The 22618-nt window shown below is 42.6% G+C and overlaps 2 protein-coding genes across 2 annotated transcripts in view; both read right to left on the bottom strand.

Annotated features, from left to right (window-relative positions):
• snx15 (sorting nexin 15) overlaps positions 1-20126 on the bottom strand; it is a 174958-nt gene extending 154832 nt beyond the window's left edge. Inside the window, exons 1-2 of the mRNA XM_069893833.1 lie at positions 19063-20126; positions 5914-5973 (exon numbers count right to left, since the gene is read on the bottom strand). Coding sequence (XP_069749934.1) covers positions 5914-5973; positions 19063-19077 — 75 coding nt within the window. The 5' untranslated portion in view covers positions 19078-20126. The remainder of the gene's footprint in view (positions 1-5913; positions 5974-19062) is intronic.
• Positions 20127-20174: 48 nt separating this feature from the next.
• LOC138740760 (RNA-binding protein lark-like) lies at positions 20175-22081 on the bottom strand. Its single transcript, XM_069893836.1, has one exon. It carries the CDS (start codon positions 22042-22044, stop codon positions 21334-21336), a length of 711 nt encoding a protein of 236 aa, XP_069749937.1. The 5' UTR covers positions 22045-22081; the 3' UTR covers positions 20175-21333.
• Between the last annotated feature and the right edge of the window lie 537 nt (positions 22082-22618).

Here is a 22618-nt window from a genome sequence, read left to right as displayed (position 1 = left end):
AGTGTACAAATTCACTTCTGAGTGTTATGTGTAATTGTGATTGGTTGAGTACAAAATGTTAAATGTGGAAAGTATAGAGAGAGGGAAGGGGATGGAAAAAGCTTGAACTCTACAGGAAATTTTGTATAAAATTGACAATTGCTATTGATATTGTTAACATTAACATGCACAATTTTGATAACTGAATTTAAGTTTGGAAATCAAATAAAATAGTCAAAAAGTGTACAAATTCACGCTTTATTCTAAAATGGGCTGTTATTAGCAATACTGAAAATACAAGAATTCTTTACTTAATGATGATGATTTATTAATTTTTAGCATTTTTTTAAAAAAAGGTACAGCAGGGTAACAGACCCTCCGGCCCATGAGTCCACGCCGCCCAAACACACCCATGTGACTAAATAACCTACGGACCCTGTTCGTCTTTGGAATACATATTTGCATAAAAGTCCTCTGCAGAAATGTCAACTCTGCCTGACTCTGCCACCCCTTCAGGTACTGTGCCAGGTTCTCTGAAGGAAACTGGAGCTCCCAGAGGAACCCCAGGCAGACATGGGGAGAACGTACTAACTTAAGGACAGCAGCTGATTTGAACGTGGGTCACTAGTGCTGGAGCTAACTGCCACTAACCTGACAGCCTGGGTGTGAGAGCATGACACGATGAGAATACAGGACAACAACTCTCTTCCCCCCCCCACCCCCCCCCAAGATTTGCTTCCTGAAAATTGGAGAAGACAGAGAATTTCATATTTGTTGTATCACATCAGAAGTTGAAGAAACGTTACATGAACTTTTTTGAATTTAGCATGAAGCTTCACACAGTGAAGCTGACACATAGGGTTAGTTCAAGTGACCTAAAAATGTTTTTCTGCTGAATTTTGTTTGTACTCAGCATCTGATGCCTCTCCTGTTGGCCAACAATAATGGACTCCAGTTGCCCTTTCCAGTCATTGTTTAGATAACCCCTGCGGCAATCTCCCCAAAGCATTAATAAAGATTCTTTGTTCTTAATCTGTTTGGATTTGTTACTTCTCAGACCCGCCTACTTGTTCCTCCCATCACACCCTCGTACATTTTGGGAAACCAGAGCACTCGGAGACCCACTCAGACACGGGGAGAACGCACAAACACCTTATAGACAGCGCCAGATTCAAACCTGGTCATTAGCCTGGTCATTAGCACTGTAACATTCCACCTAAAGGTAAGAAAGCAAAACAGGAAGGATGTGGAAGCTATGGAGAGGATGTAGTGGAGATTGACCAAGTTGCCTGGATTAGAGAATGTGACTTATGAGGCAAGGTGAGCAGAACTAGAGCTTTTCTCTTTGCAGTGAGGGATGAGAGGGACTTAATAGAGGTCAAAAGATTCTGAGAGCCATAGGCACCCAGCACCTTTTCCCTAGGATGGGCGAGGCAAACACCAGAGGATATCTGTAAAAAGTGAAGGGAGGAAAGTTCAGGAGAGACATCAGGGGCAAGTTGTTTTATGTTTCCTCCCCCCTTACACAGAGAGTTGTGGGTGCCTGGAATGCATAGCCAGGTGTGGTGGTGGAGGCTGGTACAAGAGGGCACATGAATGGAAGAAAAATAGAGGGTTATGGGTGTGAGGAAGGGAAGGTTTAGTTTGTGAAGTAGGTTCAAATGGGTTGGCACATCATGGGTCTAGTGTGCGTCGAAAGAAACAAAGACTTGTTGATCCAAACCAAGGCTTTTATTAACTAAAAGACTGGAGCATAATCACAAGTCGGTCGACCAGTCCAGAATGACCTGGTCTGGCTAGGAGCATCCTTTTAAGATCTGCCAGTACACTCTCAGTCATCCTACATATACACATTGGTGATAGAATCTGTACTATCACAGTAGGCCAAAGGACCTGTAGTGTGTGGTATAATGTTCTATCAAGTTTGAGAGAGGTACAAGATTTTTTAAAGGGGATGTCAGCAAAGGGTGTCTCTGCCTGACAGGTGGTGGAGTGAGAGTCTGTATTTATGTGGAAGAGCACCTATTGCTATTACACAAGGCTATAGGAGGCCAAGTGATAGTCAATGAAATTGATATAAATGGTTTTTTTTTTTTGTTTTTTTTTTAATTTTTTATTTTTCACACCATAAATCACATTAGCCATGATATACACTATTTCTTTTTCACACATATACAGTGACTTTTTCTCCCCCCCCCCCCCCTCCTCCCAAGCCACCCCCCCACCCCCCCCCTTTCATCCATTTTAGGTATACAATCTAGGTTGCATTAAGCCAGTCAGACAATGCTGTCATTCAACAAAAATACACCAGAAATTCTACTGAGTCCATTCTTTTCTTTCCTTCTCCTTCCATCAACTTAGGAAATGTTTGTCCCCGGTAGGTTTTCGCTATTGTATTTAATGTAAGGCTCCTATACTTGTTCGAATATTTCAATATTATTTCTTAACCTATATGTTATTTTTTCTAATGGAATACATTTATTCATTTAAATTTAGTAGTTTCTTCCTTTTCATTTGGTTATGTATTCCATTAATATTTAAAGTCATATAGTTCAGCGTAGCCCTTTTATATTTTGTTTATCTTCTCTTTCCGTTTTTCCATCATTACCTTTCCTCCTTTTCCATTTGTTTTCTTATTTTCAACTCTTTATAAGACAACATTCCTACAACATCCAACATTTTCCTTATTCTCCTATTTCTATCTTATTTATCCCCAATCTCCCCTTCCCCTCCTGAGTTGTCCTTTATCCCTTGTCGGACAACCACATCTCCCCTCTCCATTTGGATTTGCGAATCCACTCGCAAGCGTCAACTGATTTTGCAGTGACCGCTATTTCCCCTCACCCCGCCCCCCCCAGAAAAGATTTCACTTTTCATATGTCACAAAGGTCACTCTTTTAATTCCCTTCTTATTCTCTCTATTCCATTACCTTCCCTTATTAATTCTTGTCTATACTATATTTTCCTCTAAGTACAGATACATTCACGTATGCAGATTGTCTCTATTCACTCTTATACCTCTTTACCCACATACATATCAATCGTGATCATTTTAACTCTCATTACCCGTCTTCCTCCCTCAGTCTATTTTTGTAATTGTTCTGCAAATTTTCGTGCTTCTTCTGGATCCGAGAATAGTCTGTTTTGTTGTCCTGGAATAAATATTTTCAATACCGCTGGATGCTTTAGTATAAATTTATACCCTTTCTTCCATAAAATCGCCTTTGCTGTATTGAACTCTTTTCTCTTCTTTAGGAGTTCAAAACTTATATCTGGATAAATGAAGATTTTTTGCCCTTTATATTCCAGTGGTTTGTTGCCCTCTCTTACTTTTTCCATTGTCTTCTCCAGTACCTTTTCTCTTGTAGTATATCTTAGGAATTTTACTACAATAGATCTTGGATTTTGTTGTGGTTGTGGTTTAGAGGCCAATACTCTATGTGCCCTTTCTATTTCCATTTCTTGCTGTAGTTCTGGACATCCTAGGGTCTTAGGGATCCACTCTTTTATAAACTCCCTCATATTCTTGCCTTCTTCATCTTCCTTAAGGCCCACTATCTTTATGTTATTTCTTCTGTTATAATTTTCCATTGTATCTATTTTTTGAGCTAGTAGTTCTTGTGTCTCTAGTTTTTTTATTAGATTCCTCCAATTTCTTTTTTAAGTCTTCTACCTCCATTTCTGCTGCTACTGCCCGCTCTTCCATCTTGTCCATTTTCTTTCCCATTTCTGTTAAGGTCATCTCTATTTTATTCATTTTCTCTTCTGTGTTGTTTATTCTTTTTCTTAAATCCTTAAATTCCTGTGTTTGCCATTCTTTAAATGACTCCATGTATCCTTTAATAAGAGAAAGTATATCCTTTATCTTGCCTTTCTTTTCTTCTTCTATTTCACTGTACTCTTCCTCTTCCTCTGGGTTGGCCATCTGTTGTTTCTTTGGTGCCCTTTCCTTCTCTTCTTTCTTGTTTCTATTGTCTTCTGTGGTCTCTTCTTGCTGCAGGTGTTCTGCAGCTGTCGTTGCCGGCTGTGGAGATTGACTCCCCAGCTGGTCCCCCCTCCCGTCGGTGTGTTTTTTTTCCATTCGCATCGCGCACGCGCGATTCCTCGCGCATGCGCGGTTGCGCACTTTTACTCGGCTCAGCGAGCCATTTTTTGTAGTCCATTATTTACCGACCTGAGGGAGCGGGTTTCTCTCTCCGCAGCGGGCCTCTTCGGACAGGTAAGGCCTTCACCTTTTTCCTCCTTTGTCTTCTCTTCCTCTCTTCTTACCGTTGCTTTCGATTTTTCTTTTTTTGTCGCCATCTTCTTTCCACCTTTATACTCACTTTTCTGTAACTTTTATTTCTGTGCCTTTGTGTTTTCCTTTGTTTTTCCCGACTTTTCTGGAGAGGGCTGGAGTTCACCGTCCGGCCACTACTCCATCACGTGACTCCTCCCCGATATAAATGGGTTTTTGATGGACAGCAGGGACATAGTTAGACAAGATTGGTTCCCAAGCTATTACTGTTTGTACAGTAGAATCTCCATTATCCTGAATTCAATCAACTGGAAACTCAAACAGCAGTAAAAAATAAATATAACTGGGAGGATGGATCCCACTGAAGAAGTGCTGAGACTTTGTTGGGCACACGCAGGTTTGCCCGGCTAAACCAACAATGCACCTCAATACACGCGCATTCTTTTCACTGTTGTAACTTGTGTGGAGGGGAGTCAGGTTGTCAGTGTAAGGAAGGTATGCCGAGGACCTGACTGAGACACCTGTGTGGAGATGAGTCAGGTTGTCAGCGTGAGGAAGGTGTGCCGAGGGCCTGACCGGGACACTGGCATGGAGGGGAGACAGCTTGTCAGCACAAGAAAGCACCGCTGAGGGCCTGACTGGGATACCTGCGTGGAGATGACCTGGGCTGTCAGTACGAGGAAGGCGGACCGAGGGCCTGAGTGGGACATGAGTCAGAGCCAGCGGGATGGGGATAGGATGTGGAGGGGGGAGGGGAAGATGGCAGTAGTGTTGCAACTTCGCTTCCAAGGTTCAAATTTTAGACCCAGTACATAAGATGACACCTGATTTAGAGTTGACATTTTTAAGTTTCTGATCATCTGATACATCAGGTAAAAAATGCCCAAGTTTTAAATTGGCAGGGATTGGTTATGATGGCAGCAGTTAGCGTAGGGTTTAGCACAACACTTACAGCGCCAGCGACTGGGGTTAGAATTTAAAATTTACACATTACAGGAATTTCCTGATTAAAGTGAACTTTACATAATTAAAAACTACAAAACTGATTTTTGTCAAATTACATCGTCTTTTAAACAGCATATTCTTAATGCTGGCACGTTAGTTAGACATTGGAAGAGCACATGTCAGTCAACCGGAAAATTCCAACATCTGTGATCTGGATAATGGAGACTCTACTGTATTACTTTAATCCTGGCGAGGATCCTGACAATGATTATCTCCCAATTACAAAAATAGCCCTCCATCTCCTACCTAATCAAGCCAACTTTGGATCCAATTTGTAAACCAGGCTTGCATCTCATTGGATGGAATCATATGGGACCAGTGGTTCATGCAAGATCTTGTCAATGGTCTGAAGTACACGCAGAGATCAACCACACTGGCCTGGGAGAGGGGGAATGGGGACGGTGGGAGCTCAAATCTGTATTGACCATCTTTGATTAATCCCTGCTTTCTCCACACATATTCATTTTGCCTCTCAGGAATACATGGTTGGCAAAGCGATCAACAACCTGTGATTGAATCCAGCACCAAGGAACATTCTCACAGTGTCCATGTGGGTTTCCTGCCACATTCTAAAGACAGGCGGGGTTAGTAGGTTAATTATCACATGGGTGTATCTGGGTGGAATGGGTCCATGGGGTGGAAGGGCCTATTATCAAGCTGTAAATTAAAACTGTATCCAACAGCTTCCTCACCTGAACTTTCTTGAATGAAGCCACCCTTCTACATCCTTTAGTCACAGTACTTGAGGAGTCCTGGAAAGGAAAATGAAACATGGAATGAGAGAAGGAATCCTCTGAGCACACAAATCATAATAAATGAAGGCTTCAGAGAAAGATAAAAGTATTCTCATAAGCAACTCACTTCCTTGTCACATCTGCCCAAGTCAGAATCTGAATCCGTTCTTTAAACTTTCCCACACCCACTAATCTATGGAGAGGCAGAAAATGTGACCTCACTTGCTGCCCTTGAAACTCTCACCAGACCTTATCGGGGAGTCACTAAAAACTGCGGCTGGTGATAGTATTTTGGAGCTGTAGCGGCAGCTTGGTGCGGACCCACAGAGATGACACAGCACACCCCCACAGGGTTCAACCACCGAGTCTGACTGCCTGTTGGCTCCGTACAGGTGTTAAATGGTCTGTTAAAGGAGCCAACTGTAACTTATATTTAAATCCTGCAATTACAGGGTCTAGGGTCAAGATGGTGGTGCTTACGATCAGCAGCAGCCACAACTGTTTGCAAAGGACTGGCACAAGGCACCAAGAATGGGGAGACCAAATCCTCCCCTCCCCTACCAGCTGAGAAGCAGAGAAGACCTATGGGACGGTGACCACAGCAGTGGACTGGCGAGAGACTCTGAGGCTGCAGAATAGATAAGCTGTGGGCAACAGCTGCAAGGAATTCACACCAGGCTGTGGACTGCAGAGACTGGGTGCCAGGTATTGAAAACTAGGACGCCAAGGATGCTGGAGGTTCTCTGATCGTCTCAGAGCTCAGGTTGCTAATGATTTCAACTGAAGGCTGTGCGGCTGCAAGAAAATCCATGGACACTCAACGACTCTGAGTGGGGGGGGGGGGGGGAGAAACTCTCATGTTTCTCTTTCTCTGACAAAGGGTCCTGGGCAATTTCAGCTGATGGTGAATCTTAGTCTGCCTTATGGTGTAATATCATGTTCTCTCTTTTGATTACGTGACAAAAAAAGGTCTTTCCTGACCTTCTGCACAAATGTCATCGTGAAGAAAGCATGTCACCACCTCTACTACTTCCCAAGGAGTTTGCAGAGATTTGATATGACACAGATGTGTAGTGGGAAGCGTATTAATCAGCTGCATCATAGGCTGGTATGGGGGCATCAATACCTCTGAGCAGAACCCTCCAAAAGGTAGTGGACACATACACAGCCCAGGACATCACAGGCAAAACCCTCCCACATTGAAAAAATCTGCAGGGAATGCTGCCGTCGGATAGCAGCAGCAATGATCAAGACCCACTCCACCCAGCACACCTCTGTTCTCACTTCTGCCATCAGGAAAGAGGTCAGGAACAGTTGCTACCCCTCCACCATCAGACTCCACAACAAATTCAGACTTATTTAAAAAACTGCTAATTTGCAATTTATCATTGAATTTTTTTTGTATTGCATTTTGTTTGTACTGTCTTCTTTTTTTTTTAAATTTTTTATTTTTCACACCATAAATCACGTTAGCCATGATATACACATTTTCTTTTTCACACAAATACAGTGACTTTTTCTCCCCCCCCCTCCTCCCTCCTCCCAAGCCACCCCCCACCCCCTCCCTCTCATCCATTTTAGGTATACAATCTAGGTTGCATTAAGCCAGTCAGACAATGTTGTCATTCAACAAAAATACACCAGAAATTCTACCGAGTCCATTCTTTTCTTCTCTTCTCCTTCCATCAACTTACGTAATGTTTGTTCCCGGTAGGTTTTCGCTATTGTATTTAATGTAAGGCTCCCATACTTGTTCGAATATTTCAATATTATTTCTTAAACTATATGTTATTTTTTCTTCTTTTTTCTTTGGCTTGGCTTCGCGGACGAAGATTTATGGAGGGGTAAAAAGTCCACGTCAGCTGCAGGCTCGTTTGTGGCTGACAAGTCCGATGCGGGACAGGCAGACACGATTGCAGCGGTTGCAGGGGAAAATTGGTTGGTTGGGTTGGGTGTTGGGTTTTTCCTCCTTTGCCTTTTGTCAGTGAGTGGGCTCTGCGGTCTTCTTCAAAGGAGGTTGCTGCCCGCCAAACTGTGAGGCGCCAAGATGCACGGTTTGAGGCGTTATCAGCCCACTGGCGGTGGTCAATGTGGCAGGCACCAAGAGATTTCTTTAGGCAGTCCTTGTACCTTTTCTTTGGTGCACCTCTGTCACGGTGGCCAGTGGAGAGCTCGCCATATAACACGATCTTGGGAAGGCGATGGTCCTCCATTCTGGAGACGTGACCCATCAGCGCAGCTGGATCTTCAGCAGCGTGGACTTGATGCTGTCGACCTCTGCCATCTCGAGTACTTCGACGTTAGGGATGTAAGCGCTCCAATGGATGTTGAGGATGGAGCGGAGACAACGCTGGTGGAAGCGTTCTAGGAGCCGTAGGTGGTGCCGGTAGAGGACCCATGATTCGGAGCCGAACAGGAGTGTGGGTATGACAACGGCTCTGTATACGCTTATCTTGTGAGGTTTTTCAGTTGGTTGTATAGACAACAGACTCACCAAGGCAAATAGCGCCTTATTTTTCTAATGAATACATTATTCATTTCTATATACCATTGTTGTATTTTCAAATTATCTTCCAATTTCTAGGTTGACATAATACATTTTTTTTGCTACGGCTAGGGCTATCTTAACAAATCTTTTTTGTGCATCCTCCAAGTCAATTCCAAATTCTTTATTTTTTAATGTTACTTAGGAGAAAGATCTCTGGATTCTTTGGTATATTGTTTTCTGTTATTTTATTTAATATCTGATTGAGATCATCCCAAAATTTTTCTACTTTCTCACATGTCCAGATTGCATGAATTGTTGTTCCCCTTTCTTTTTTACATCGAAAACATCTATCAGATACTGTTGGGTCCCATTTAACTTTTTGCGGTGTAATGTTATAGTCTGTGTAACCAATTATATTGTATCATACGTAGCCTCGTATTTATTGTATTTCACATCGTTCCAGAACATAATTTCTCCCATGTTTCCTTTTATATCTTTATATTTAAATCTTGTTCCCATTTTTGTTAGTTTTACCATTTGTTTCCTTATTCTCCTTTTCTTGCAGTTTAATATACATACTTGTTATAAATCTTTTGATTAACATTGTATCTGTAATCATATATTCAAGGTTACTTCCCTCTGGTAAACTCAAATTGCTTCCTAATTTATCTTTCAAGTAGGATCTCAGTTGGTAATATGCCAGCGCTGTATCTCAGTTATATTGTACTTATCTCTCATTTGTTCAAAGGATAAGAATCTACTTCCTGAAAAACAATTTTCTATTCTTTTAATCCCTTTTTTTCCCCATTTTCTAAAGGAAAGGTTGTCTATTGTAAAAGGGAGTAGCTTATTTTGCATCAATATTAGTTTGGTAATTGATAATTTGTTTTATTTCTTTCTACATGAATCTTTTTCCAAATATTGAGGAGATGTGTAATACTGGAGAAGTTCTATGTTGTACCAATTTTTCGTCCCATTTATATATGTGTTCAGGTATCTTTCCCCTATTTTATCTAATTCTAATCTCGTCCAGTCTGGTTTTTCCCTTGTTTGAAAAAAATCTGATAGGTATCTTAATTGTGCGGCTCTATAATAATTTTTGAAGTTTGGCAGTTGTAAGCCTCCTTGTTTATAACATTCTGTTAATTTATCTAGTGCTATCCTCGGTTTCCCCCCCTCTCCATAAAAATTTCCTTATTATTTCTTTAACTCTTTGAAGAATTTTTCTGTCAGTTGTATTGGCAATGCCTGAAATAAGTTTAGAATCCCGACACTTCTCCATATTCCTTCAATTTCTTATATAATTCTTTTATTGATAGTTCTGGTTCTGTTAAGTACACTATCACATCATCCGCAAATAGACTGATTTTATATTCCCTGTCTTTTATTTTTATTCCTTTTATATTATTATCTATTCTTATCAATTCTGCTAGTGGTTCTATAGCTAGCGCAAACAATAACGGTGATAGTGGGCATCCCTGCCGCGTTGACCTGCTTAAGTTAAATTGCTTTGATACATGTCCATTTACTGTCACTTTCGCTAACGGTCCCTTATATAATGCTTTAATCCAATTAATATACTTCTCCGGTAAACTGAATTTTTGCAATACTTTGAACAAATAATTCCATTCTACTCTGTCGAAGGCCTTCTCTGCGTCTAAAGCAACTGCTACTGCAGGTGCTTTATTTCCTTCTACTACATGAATTAAGTTAATAAATTTACAAATATTGTCTGTTGTGCGTCTTTTTTTGATAAATCCAGTTTGGTCTAAATTTACCATTTTCGGTACCTGTTCTGCTAATCTGTTTGCTAATAGTTTAGCTATTATCTTATAATCTGTGTTAAGTAATGATATTGGTCTATATGACGCTGGTGAGAGTGGATCTTTCCCTTGTTTTAGTATCACTGTAATTATTGCTGTTTTACATGAATCTGGTAAGTTTTGTGTCTCATCAATCTGGTTGATTACATCCAGGAGGGGTGGTATTAATAGGTCTTTAAATGTTTTGAAGAATTCTATTGGGAGTCCATCCTCTCCTGGTGTCTTATTATTTGGTAATTTTTTTATTATCTCTTGTATTTCTACTGTTCCAAATGGTTCTGTTAATTTATTTTGTTCCTCTATTTGTAGTTTTGGTAGTTCAATTTTAGTCAAAAATTCATCTATTTTCCCTTCTTTCCCTTCGTTTTCAGTTCGGTATAATTGTTCATAGAATTCTCTGAAGTTTTCCTTAATTTCTTTCGGATTATATGTAACTTGTTTGTCTTTTTTCCTTGTTGCCAATACCATTTTCTTAGTTTGCTCTGTCTTAAGCTGCCATGCTAAGATTTTGTGTGTTTGTTTGTACTGTCTTCTTGTTGCATTTCTCTCTGTATACACATATCTTTTCTTGAGTAGAATTTTTTTTTTGCACTGCCCGTAAAGTAGAAATTCTGCCTGGGCCTCAGGACAAAAGAATATCAGGGTTGTATGCGATGTCATGCATGTTTCCTGACAATAAACATGAACTTTCTCCTTGGAGGATGACAGGTGACCTCACAAGAGGAGAGATACTGATCGTGTGGATCATCAGATGCCTTTCCCTGCCAGGTTGAAATGGCTAACACAAGGGAGCATAATTTTAAGGTGCTTGGGACTAAGTACTGTGGGGGGGGGTGCTATGCAAGAAGCAAATTTTTTCCACAGAATGGTGGGTACATGGAATGCACTGCTGGCAATGGTGGTGGAGGCAGGTACAATGGGATCTTTTAAAAGACCATTAGATACATGGAACTGAGAAAAGTGGAGGGCTATGCAGTGGGAAAATTCTAGGCAGTCGTTGGGAGCATGTGATTAGGTCTGTATAACACTGTGGGCCTGTACTATGCTGCAGATTTCTATGCTCTGAACTTGCACTATATTCATAGTTATTTGAATACATCTTTACAAGTTACTTTGCATTTAAAAGGAAAAATAAGGCAGAGTGGTTAAATACAAATACTTCCTTCCCCCAGCTACACCAATCAATCTAAGGCATACACATCCACTGTGAAGCTAGCTGGCAGTAAATAATGAAGAATGGAGTTAGCATCATCTTCCTTGTACCAGTTCTATGACATTCAATTCAAATCAATGAAATGGAAAAGCAGATGTATTTTCTATCAAGCAAAGATAAGTTGCAATGATTGCATTGAGGAAATTCAAAACTTTCTCTGAACTCGCTAGCTGTGAAGGGGCTTCTTGGCCTGCATCCTTGCAGCCGAAGGGGAATGTACAAGACAGATCTGCTACTGGCACACCCCTGGATGGCACCCTTGACAATGCAATGCCGCTGTCCTGCTGGGCAAACCGGCTGACCGAGACAGAACAAAGGCAACAGTGTACCAGGTATATACTTCATGTTTCTGTGTCTCGTCTTTTTATTACAAACTGCTTGAAATCTGCCAAATTAACTGCATCTTAAACTCTCCTGAACTTGCACAATCTCATGTCCACACCTACATCCATGCAGATTTAAGATTTGATGACTACATTGGCGCTGCCTCCTGATCAGCTCATCAGCTGTGCTGCCAACTTTAAATTCACTTGGTCTATCCCTGGCAACACTCTCCCCTTTCTCATTCTCTCTTGACTCCAACTCAGGAGGCAGACCATCTGCAGACATATTACCCCACTAACTCCCAGTTACCTTGACCACACCTCTTTGCACCTTCTCTCCTGTATGGATTTCACCCCTTTCAATTTCTCTGTCTCTGCCACATCTGCTCTCATAGCAAGGCCTTCCATTCAAGGACATCCGAGATGTTCTTCTGCAAACATGGCTTCCCCTGACATCAACTCATTAAATCTTTCTCCACAATTTCTGACACCCAGATCCATCCTGGCATTCTGTAGGAACTGCTTCCTCTGCAACTCCCTCCTCCATTCACCCCTTACCTCTGTGACTATGAGTGCTGCACTTGGATATTCTCTTTCACCACCATTCAGGGCCACAAAATACTTCCAACTGAAGCAACACCACGTGAACTGGAAGGGGTCATTTACTGCGCCAGGTTCTCCCAATGTAGCCTCCTCGACATCAGAGTCTGGATGCAGACTGGGGTACATTTTGATGAACATCTTCAGTCTATCCACTGCAACAGCAATGACCAACTATTTTAATTCCACATCCCACTGGCACCTCAACATGCATATCGATGATCTCATGCACCATCAAATTGAGGGTACCCGCAAATTGGAGGAACAATACCTTGTCTTGGAGGTCTCCAACAAGGCTATAAGAACATCGACCTCCAATTTCTGTTAACACTGCTCCTCTTTCCCTATCCCCACCTTCTTCCCTCTCCATTCAGAGTTACCCTCTCCCCCATCACTCCCACCTATATCTACCTCTTACCTGTTGGCCTGTGGTCCTCTGAAGTGTAATACTTCTTGTGGATGCTGAGTGACCTGCTAAGATTCACCAGCACATTTATTTATTGCACCGAAAGGCAATATTTTGTTAACCACTTTGTTCATCTTTTCTGCAACCTTCCAAGATCTGAGCACAAGAACCCCAAGTCTCTTAAATCTACTCTGCAATATGCCTGCATCTTCCAAACTATCTATGTTCCCAAAGTCTAACCCATCACTATTCTCCAAAGTTTGCCATCTCGGTTCACCACACATTATTGATTCCTATAGATCCAGAGTTCCCCAGTTAACACCTTCACATCCAAATATTGCCATTGACCACACAACTGTCCTCTTTCTAGCCAGTTTTGTGAACATACCATTCCAGCCACTTATTCATAGATCATAATAGTACAGGCCCTTCAGCCCTCTATTTTGTACCAATCTACATATTCCTACCAAAAAAAAAGCTAAACTTCCTACCTCATAAACCTCTATTATTCTTTCATCCAGTCTCCACCACCACCCCTGGCAATGCACTCCAGGCACCCACAACTTACCCCTGATGTTTCCCCCTTACATTCACTTTGTACAGATGTCCTCTGGTGTTTGCTACACCTACCCCAGGAAAAAGGTGCTGGCTGTCTACATTTTTTATTCTTCTCAGAATCTTGTAGACCTCTATTAAGTCTCCTTTCATCCTTCTTCACTCCAGAAAGAAAAGCCTCAGCTCTGCTAAACTTGCCTCATGAAGCAACACTTACAGCTTACGGATTTTATTTTGCACCCTTTAGATATTTTTGAGTGCAAGGCAGAACTGAAAGCTTAGGAAGGATGTGGAAGCTGTGGATGCAAAGGAGATTTACCAGGATGTTGCCTGGATTGGAAAAGCATTACTCTCAATCAGAACGAAACTTCTGACGAGTTAATCTAGCACCCATTTGAAAGACACAAGCACAATGAAATGCAGCCTTCAAGGGAATAAAACCACTGCCATGGGGGGGGGGGGGGGGGGAAACGCAGAGAAAATGGCACACAGCAGGGCATTGAGAGCACTCTGTGACTGTTCCAATGAGCCAACCTCCCCATGCTCCTGAATTCTATAAATTATAACACAAATATTAAATGTTCAACAGGGAGACTGAGCAGAAAGTTAGCATGACCTATTATAGTGCCAGCAACCAGGTTTGCATCTGGTGCCCTCTGTAAGGATTTTATACTTCTCCCTGTGGTTTTCCTCCTGCTGTTCAAAACATATGGGGGTTTGTAGGTTCATTGGTGTTTCTGGGTGGCACAGGCTCATGGGCCGGAAGGGCCTGTGACTGCACTGCACGTCTAATTTAATTAGAAAATTAACCAATCGAATTAACATCTTTAAATGGAAAAATATGCATGGAACTGCCCCTAGCTGCTGAAATTAGAATATTAATTTTCACCTCCCTGGCAGCCACCACTGGCTGAACCAGATTTGGATACTGCATTGGACCTGACACCATATTTCTTGCTCCAATCCAAGCTCAGAGGCCATCAAAATCCATGTCTTTGTTCTTCCAGGAGCTTAATCTTTCCATTTTAAAACTTCTTACCCTCTTCTGTCTGTGCCTCATCCCTCTCCAGCTTAAACTCAAGACAACTTTACCTCTCACTCTGATTTCATCTGCGTCTCCAATTTTTAAACACAGTAAAACCCCTGGTATCCGGAATTCATGTGACCAAGTCTCAAGCAACTGGAAGATACACTTATCCAGAATCTAACAATCCCCATAGATGCCAGATATCAGGGGTTTTATTGTAATTCCACCACAATTTCTGCTAACTAGACACCAAGCTCAGGAATTCTCTCCTTAAACCCCTTTACTTTTGGGACCCCCTCAAAACTTAGCATCTTGTACTCTAACATCTCAACTCCCTTGGTGTCCATCACTCAATTCTGAAGCAACACAGAATGCTTCATGGAATGAAAGCAACATTTAATTTGTGGATTCCTCACCTTTTGCCCTCACACCCTGGAGAATAAACTAAGGCTATTGGCCACAGTGAACAAAAGTATAAATCGATGGGCATTACAATTTGTTTGCAACAAGTTCATAAAAAGAGCTTCTGACTAAATATGAGCCCGGTGAATATGGGAAGTCAAACAACTGGAAGATAGAATTGCCTGTAAAGTTATTCCTTTGGAATTTAATTTACTTTCAGGATCCTTGTTCATAATGTAATGCACAATAGCCATGATGAAATGTAAAGGCTTTCCAATGTAATTTGGGTGAGCAAAATAGTGAAAACTTTTAGGATTACTGATTAAACATCAATCACCAAGTTAGTCAAACCTAAAAATCATTGTAACGAGACAAGAGTCCAACAGAAAGGATGTGGAGAAGCTGGGCACAGTCAGCACACACTATTACATAGCTTGCGACCCCAGTTCAAATCCGCCATTCTCCCAGTGTCAGAGGGCTTTCTCAGGGTATTCCCATTTCATAAAACATTACAGTACAGGCCCTTTGAACCACAACATTGTGCTAAACCCACCTCATCTCATAGCCCACTTTTTCTTTCATCCATGTGCCTTTCTAAGTCTTTTAAATGCCTATTGTTCCAGCCTCCACCACCATCCCTGGCAATACATTCCAGAAACCCATAACTCGAAAAAAACGTACGCCTGATGTCTCCCTTAAACCTTCCTCCCTTCACTTTGTACACATCCTCGGGTGTTTGCTACTCCCGTTCTGGAAAAGAAAGTGCTGGCCATCTACCTAATTGGTGAAACTCATGTATTTTGGTGGCACAGGCTCATGGGCTGGAAGAGCCTATTACTGCTGGGTTTGTGAAATAATTTTTTTTAAATCTGGGAGAGAAATTTAACACCCAGGCCTGGGGAACTAGAGAGATACTAACGAACAGGACAGGAAAAACTAGAGGGTTAACTCGACCTGTGGCATCAAGGACATCTACAAGAGTGTCTTTTTTTTTTAAAAAAAAAGCAGCCTCTATCCTCAGGAGCCCTCACCAATCAGGCCATGCCCTCTTCACTCCACTATCATCAGGAAGGAGGTACAAAAACCTGAAGATGAGCACCCAACAGCACAAGAATTTCTTCCCCTCTGCCACTTCTAACATCAAAACAACTGTAAACCCTATGGCCAGTAGAGCAGGATAGGCAGCACAAGAATGCCCCACAGATTTCAGTAACTGGAGCCCAGAGATAATAAATGGCAGGGTCTACAAGATGTAGAAACCTTCACAATTAAAGCTCTTGAAAGGACTTCAACCTGCAAGTCCCTGAGGAAGAGCTGAGAAGCAGGATTTTCTTGGTCCATTGGCCAGCAAATACAGCTGTACCACTAATTTCTATGTTCATTTGAGTAGGGGGACAAACTTCCCCTCATTAATTTAAGGCATTTATACTGAATCTTTGATATAGTGAACCATCACAATGTGCTTCACAGGCCTGAATTCACACCAAAAGTCATACAGGGGATAATGGACACAGGTCAGAAAAGGTAAAACAGGCAAGAACTTTATTCCTGGAGTATAGAACAATGAGGTTTGATGGAGTAATGCAAAATTATAAGGGGGATATGGAAGCAGGCCTTTCCTTCCCCTCCCCTCCCCCCCTACAGAAGTTAGGTGAGACAAGAACTGGAGGGTTGGGTGAAGGGTTTTAAGTGAATATTAGGTGGAACGAGCTGCCAGGTGAAGTGTGAACGCAGGCTCTATTTTTAGATTTCAGACAAATTCGGATAGGTGCACAGATGGGAGGGGTATGGTGGGGTTATGGTCTGGGTGCAGGTCAGTGGGACTACGCATAACAAATGGGCTGAAGGGCCTGTTTCTGTTCAGTGACAAGTCTATGGAGCAAGGATAAAAGTTTGGCAGAGATGTGTTGAGGGCCCTCTGTACCTAATCTTGAGGCCGAGGACCTTGTCAATGTAAAGCAGCACAACACAAATTGAAGGATGAGCAAGCCAGCGCAAAATTCAAGTTTACAGATGGAGATTATAGAGCTAGGGCAAGAGGACACATTAAAGCAGTTCAATTAGGAGATCCTGGAATAGTGAGAAGGAACTCCAGAACTGACTGAAGTACTCAAGGGCACAAGGAGATCATACAAATTCGAGATCATAAATTGGGAAAAGCATGCTCGCAATTGGGGAAAATGTAAAGAATGACAAATTCGGCAATTTATTCCCAGTTCCCTCCATTTTGGTTAAAATAGCAGTGAAGAAATCAGAACATGTTGTATTTAAGTGAATTATGAACTGAAATTTGGAAGGTAGCATTTGCAAATTAGCAGTTCTTATCAGACACGATATCTGCACCTGCCGCCTCCCCAACCTTTTAACCCAAGGCTTCACACAAATTCTCATTTACACCAATGGTCAAAACACAAACGGCGCTCATTTTAGTTAAACAAGGTCTGCAGACACCAGGGTCAAGTGCAATACAGACATGCTGGAGAAACTCATGCATCATCCACAGGGTCACAACGTTTTGAGCCTGAGCTCTTCATCAGGCATGACAAAAAAGCTCCAGTCAGAAAAATAGAACACAGAACAGATGCTGTGTGACCTTCTGAGTTTCTCCAGCACGCTTGTGTCTTGTATATTTTAGTTCAAGGCTCAAGCCTTGAACAGTCAAAGAGCATGGGTGATGGTCCTTGGTAAAATAGAAAAAAATCAGCGGGAATATTTCAAGTTGGGAATAAAGGTGGCAACGGTTGGGATGGCAGATAGCGCAACGCCTTTACAGCACTAGCAATCGGGACCGGGGTTCAAATCCTGCACTCTGTTAGGAGTCTGTAAGTTCTCACTGTACCTGCATGGGTTTTCCCCAGGGGTGCCAGTTTACTCGAAATGTACCAGGGTGTGATTTAATTGGGTAGCACAGACTCATGGACCAAAATGGCCTGCATGTCTAAATTTTAAAAATGTAACAACCATCTAGGTTTTAATTTAGGCACCTTGGGATTTGTCCCAAAGTATTTTAAAGTCAGCAGCCCACTGCAAACTGGTTTGGCTTTCTTCATTGTGCACTTTTTGGCCATCAGTTTTAATAGCTTCTCTTTTCCACCTCAGTCCATGTGACAGATTACTCATTTCCTTTGATGGATTGAGATCACCTTTGAGCAATGCAGGGACACAAACAAACAGCAACAACTGCCATTTTAATCCAAGGTCTTGCACACTACCGCGGTTCTTTTTTTAAAATAGCATCACTAAAATATCAAATCTTGACAAGCCATAGGAAACACCCCCATTCTAATTGATCACCTTAATGTATTTAACAAAAACTCTCAAGTGGCCTTGAGAGCAAATGGTAAATTGGCTGTGAATGTTTAATTGTATACTACATGAGAGTTGTGACTTGGGACAAAATTTGTTGCAAAAAAAGATGAAACTCTTAGAACCATTGAACGAAACCCAGCATGGAACTTGGCCCTTCGGCCCATCAATTCTGTACCAATTACTCTGCCTCATCCAAATGTCTATACTGAATTGTAGACCTCTATACTCTTTCCATGCACCTGCCCAAATTCTTCCTAAATGTTAAAATTGAGCCCACATTTACTCCAGCTGGCAGCTTATTCCACTCTCCAAGTAGTTCTTCTCTCACCCTTAACCCATGTTCTCTTATTCTTCTCATCTCACTTAAGTGGAAAATGGCTGCTTGCATTTGCATTTATACTCCATAATTTTGTATACCTCTATAAAATCTACACTTCAACAAATAAAGTCCTAACCTGATTAACCTTTACCTGTGGCCGAGTTCCTCAAGTCTGGGCATTACCCTTTTAAATCTTCTCTGCACTTTTCAATATTATATTTTTCCTGTAGTTAGGTGACCAAAATTGCACATAATATTCCAAATTTGGCCACACCAATGTCATGTACAACTTCACCATAGCATCCCAACTCCTGTAACGATTTATGATGGCCAACATGCCAAAAGTTCTTTACAACCTGTGACACCACTTTCAGGGAATCCTGTTTCTGCATTCCCAGTTCCATGACATGCCAGTGCCCAATCATTTACCTCCCTTGGTTACTACTCTCAAAATGCAATACCTCACTTGTTAAATTCCATTTTGCAGCCTGTTTTTCAGTCAGGCCCAAATATTTTTGAATGATTGGCAAGTCTACAAGATGCAATAATGGCAAAACAATGATCCCTCTATGACAAACTTAGTGCATGTGATTCATTTCAATCATCTGCCACCTGCACGTACTGTTGACAAAGGCTACTTACCACGAGATTCTTCATTCAGGATCTACTGTTGAATTTGTAGTCATGAAAAAAATTCAGTTAATGCTGTCTATCTTGCATTTCAAGGTGCAAGCTTTTCATCACCAAAGAATCGGCTCCATTGGCTGCTTCTTGCTCTCGTTTGTGCAGATTAGTTTTGCATTTCCTTCAAGAGCAAGCCAGGTTCTTTGATTTGATAGTTCTGGGCAAAGTGGAATGGCCAGCATGGCCTAATATCTAAACCAAGCACCCACAATTCTTTACTCAGCCAATTTAGCGGTAGGCAAAAATCTTTTTACTAGGCCCACCCAAACTCTTCTGCATCTTTTCTAATCATTACAATGTTCTGCATGCATTTGAGCACATTATAGGTACGCAAATTGGTCTGATAACTTCTCCATTTTAGCTTGCTAGTCACCTGATTTTTCTCTCAATGCCACCAAGCATTTAATGCCTTCACCCACACCAATCCTGATTTGATGCACTCTACTTTGCAACAAATGTCATCCTTCCATTTCTCACATTTTAAGTCCCCAGGCAGATAAATAAACCCACTCTTCCAGTAACAGAGACTGATTAGTTGAGAATCTAAGGTGACAATTTGAGCATTGAAAAGGTTGCTTTTTCTGCTTGCAAAGTAACAAAATGCAGTAAGTTGAATTTATTAATCATTTGGAACCACTTGCTCAGGTTTTTGGGTGGCAAGGTGCATTCCCAGAAACTAAGTTAAAACTCATCCCAAAAGCTGTTCCTCATATTGTGTGCAACTCCATAGAAAGCCTGTCTTCTCCTGAAAACAAGATCTCCCAAAATAGGACGAATAAAAAGCCACACGTACGTTTAACCTTTGTACTTGTTTTATGTTTGACAAAATGCCATGTAGCAGCCAGATTTTTTTAAAAAAGAGACAGCAATGTTAAAGGTCAGAAAAATTCCCAACTACAATTACAATGGCCCCTAAAAAAAACAAATTACAGATATTTTCTATCCGAAGTGTACAAAACAAAGGTAGCACCCCCACCCTCCCCAAAGATAGGTGGTCAATTTCCAATTCTGATCTCATAAGATATGCAGACGTTTCCCCCCCCCCCCACCCCCCCCCCCACCCACTCCAACTCCAACCCCAGGAAAGTAATCAAATTTTATTGGCGCATTCATGACATGAATTTGACCAAGCCCAAAAGCCCAATTCCAAACTCCCCCTCCCAACCAGTTATAACTGATGCAGAGAAAAGCACCCACCACAGGGGCTTGAACAAGGCCCATCTAGTCAAATGTAATCTAGTTGTAGTTTCCCCATTACAAGAGCTTGAACAGAACCCTTTCTCAGAAGTTCCCAGAAAACAAATTATACAGACAAATTCAGTTAAAGATTTCCCCTATTACATCAAGAGCTCCTCCCCAAGCCAGCCACCCTCCCAGAAAGCAAATGCAGTAAGCTGGAGTCAATAAATTGCAGACAAAGGCTCCCCATTATAGCAGAATCTTGAACGAGTCCCAGTTCCAGCCCTCCAAAGAGCACAAGGCATTGGATCCTGGTCAGAAGTTGCCTAATAGAAAAAGTGAAGTTGCTCAGAAGACAAAAGATAGTCTATTTAAATGTTGTCAAAACCCAGCAGCCATTCTCAAGTAGAGTTTTTAGACCAGTGATTTGCAACCTTTTTCACCTCTACTCACATACCATCTTGAGTAATACCTCACTTTCTATACAGAGCACCAATAGCATAGGATGCCATCGGTGCACTGTAGTTAGTGAGGGATTAGTGATAGGATGCCATTGGTGCTCTGTAAATGGAAAGGAAAAGCTTATCACTGACAGACCGTAGATGATACTGTGTTATTCTCTCAGCTGCCTGCAACTGGTTAAAAAGAACTTAAACTGTTTTACCCTAGATAAAAATCAGGGATCTGCACTTATGATCAAAAAAGTAATTAAACAAAGGCCGCAGAATCTGTAGTTAATGGTTCAAAGAACCGGGATTTTGAGGGGGGGGGGGGCAACTCAGAGGTTTACAGGCAAAAACATGAAATCCCCCTCTATAAACGACTGACTTCTTCTCAGGATTTGTCTCAGTGAAATTTCTCCAGCCCCTTTCCTCGACCTCGCTACCCCTGGTACTTCCATTACGTTTCGGTTCTCGCCAACTTCTCCTCAACTGAATCTGTGTGCATAAGTGTAGGGCGAAAGGTGAAACAGCCTCCGGGCGGCGGGGTCGGCTCCTGTCTCTTGGGGCTTGAGCTGCTGTCCCTTGGATCGGAGTTCCAAGCCGGTTATCAGTAGCCTCGGACCCTGGCCCCGTAGCCTTCGACAACGTACGGGCCACGGAAATACGGCGGGTGCATCGGCCGCAGGAGAGGGCGCCGGTCATGATACACCGGAGGCGGTACAGGAGGGGGGTAAGGGCGGCTCCTGCGGTATGGCTCGTAGCCTATGCGGTCGTAGTGGTAAGCCGGGTCCGGGTCGGCGTAGGGCGGAAGGTGGCCGGGGACCGGCCGGCGGGGAGGCGGCTCGGCCCCCCAATTCTCCCGGGCCGGATTGGAGCGCGACAGCTGCACGAACATGTTCTGGCCCTGCAGTGGCGTGCCGTCCAGCTCCTGGATGGCGGCCATGGCCTGGCGCTCATGCTCCATGTAGACAAAAGCGAAGGTACGCGCCATGTCCAGGTCGACCACCCGCCCGAACTTCCGGAAGAGCTCCTTGACGTCGTTTCCAGTCACCGACTCGGCCAGGTTGCCGACGAAGACCTTGGCGGTGCTGCTGCGCTTGCGTGCATTGGCCACACCCACCGTGATGTGGGCGCCCCGCACGCTGGCCCGGTGCAGCGCCTTGATGGCGCGCGTCGCCTGGCTCAGCTTCTCCATGTGCACGAAGGCGTAGTTGCGCACCACCTCGCACTCGCTCACCTCGCCGTACTTCTCGAACATGGCGCGAAGCTCGGCCGGGCTGCAGTAGCGCGACAAGTTGCCCACGAAAATCTTCACCATAGCGACGACAGACACCCCACCCCCCCCCCCCTCCCTCTTCCTTCCACGTCGTGAGATTGTGCCCGACTGAGGAAGGCGGCAAAATGGCCGCCTTGATATAGAGGCGTGCGGGATGACGTCATCCTGTTGTCATGGACACGACAGACTCCAACAACGTCAATTTATTTTATTTTTTGGTGAAAATAGCATCTTTTTGATCTGAGTAAGTATAAAAACGCTTCAAGTTTAAATTGCGGTAAATGTGGCATTGTTTGAATGTATGAATATAAAAAAACATACTCATCCTCTCACCATTTTGTTCAGGCGCCTGTCTACATTTTACTCACACCCTGATGAAGGGCTCAAGGCCTCAACGTGGGTCAAGCAGCCTTAGCTTTGTTCTACAAAGTACACTGTTTGGCCCGCTGACTTTCTCCAGCATTGTGTTTGACATTGTGAGAAGCAGATGTGCTGTCACAGATTTCACTTGAGACAAAAATTGAGAACAAAGAATATTTATTATAATTTTACAACAATGCAAAGTTGGGTGCTTCTCCTTACCCTGGGAATACACTCAGATACTGGGGCTTACCCA

This window comes from Narcine bancroftii, chromosome 8, assembly GCF_036971445.1.
Source record: "Narcine bancroftii isolate sNarBan1 chromosome 8, sNarBan1.hap1, whole genome shotgun sequence".
Classification (NCBI taxonomy): Eukaryota; Metazoa; Chordata; class Chondrichthyes; order Torpediniformes; family Narcinidae; genus Narcine; species Narcine bancroftii.
This window is presented reverse-complemented; position numbering and strand designations above follow the sequence as displayed.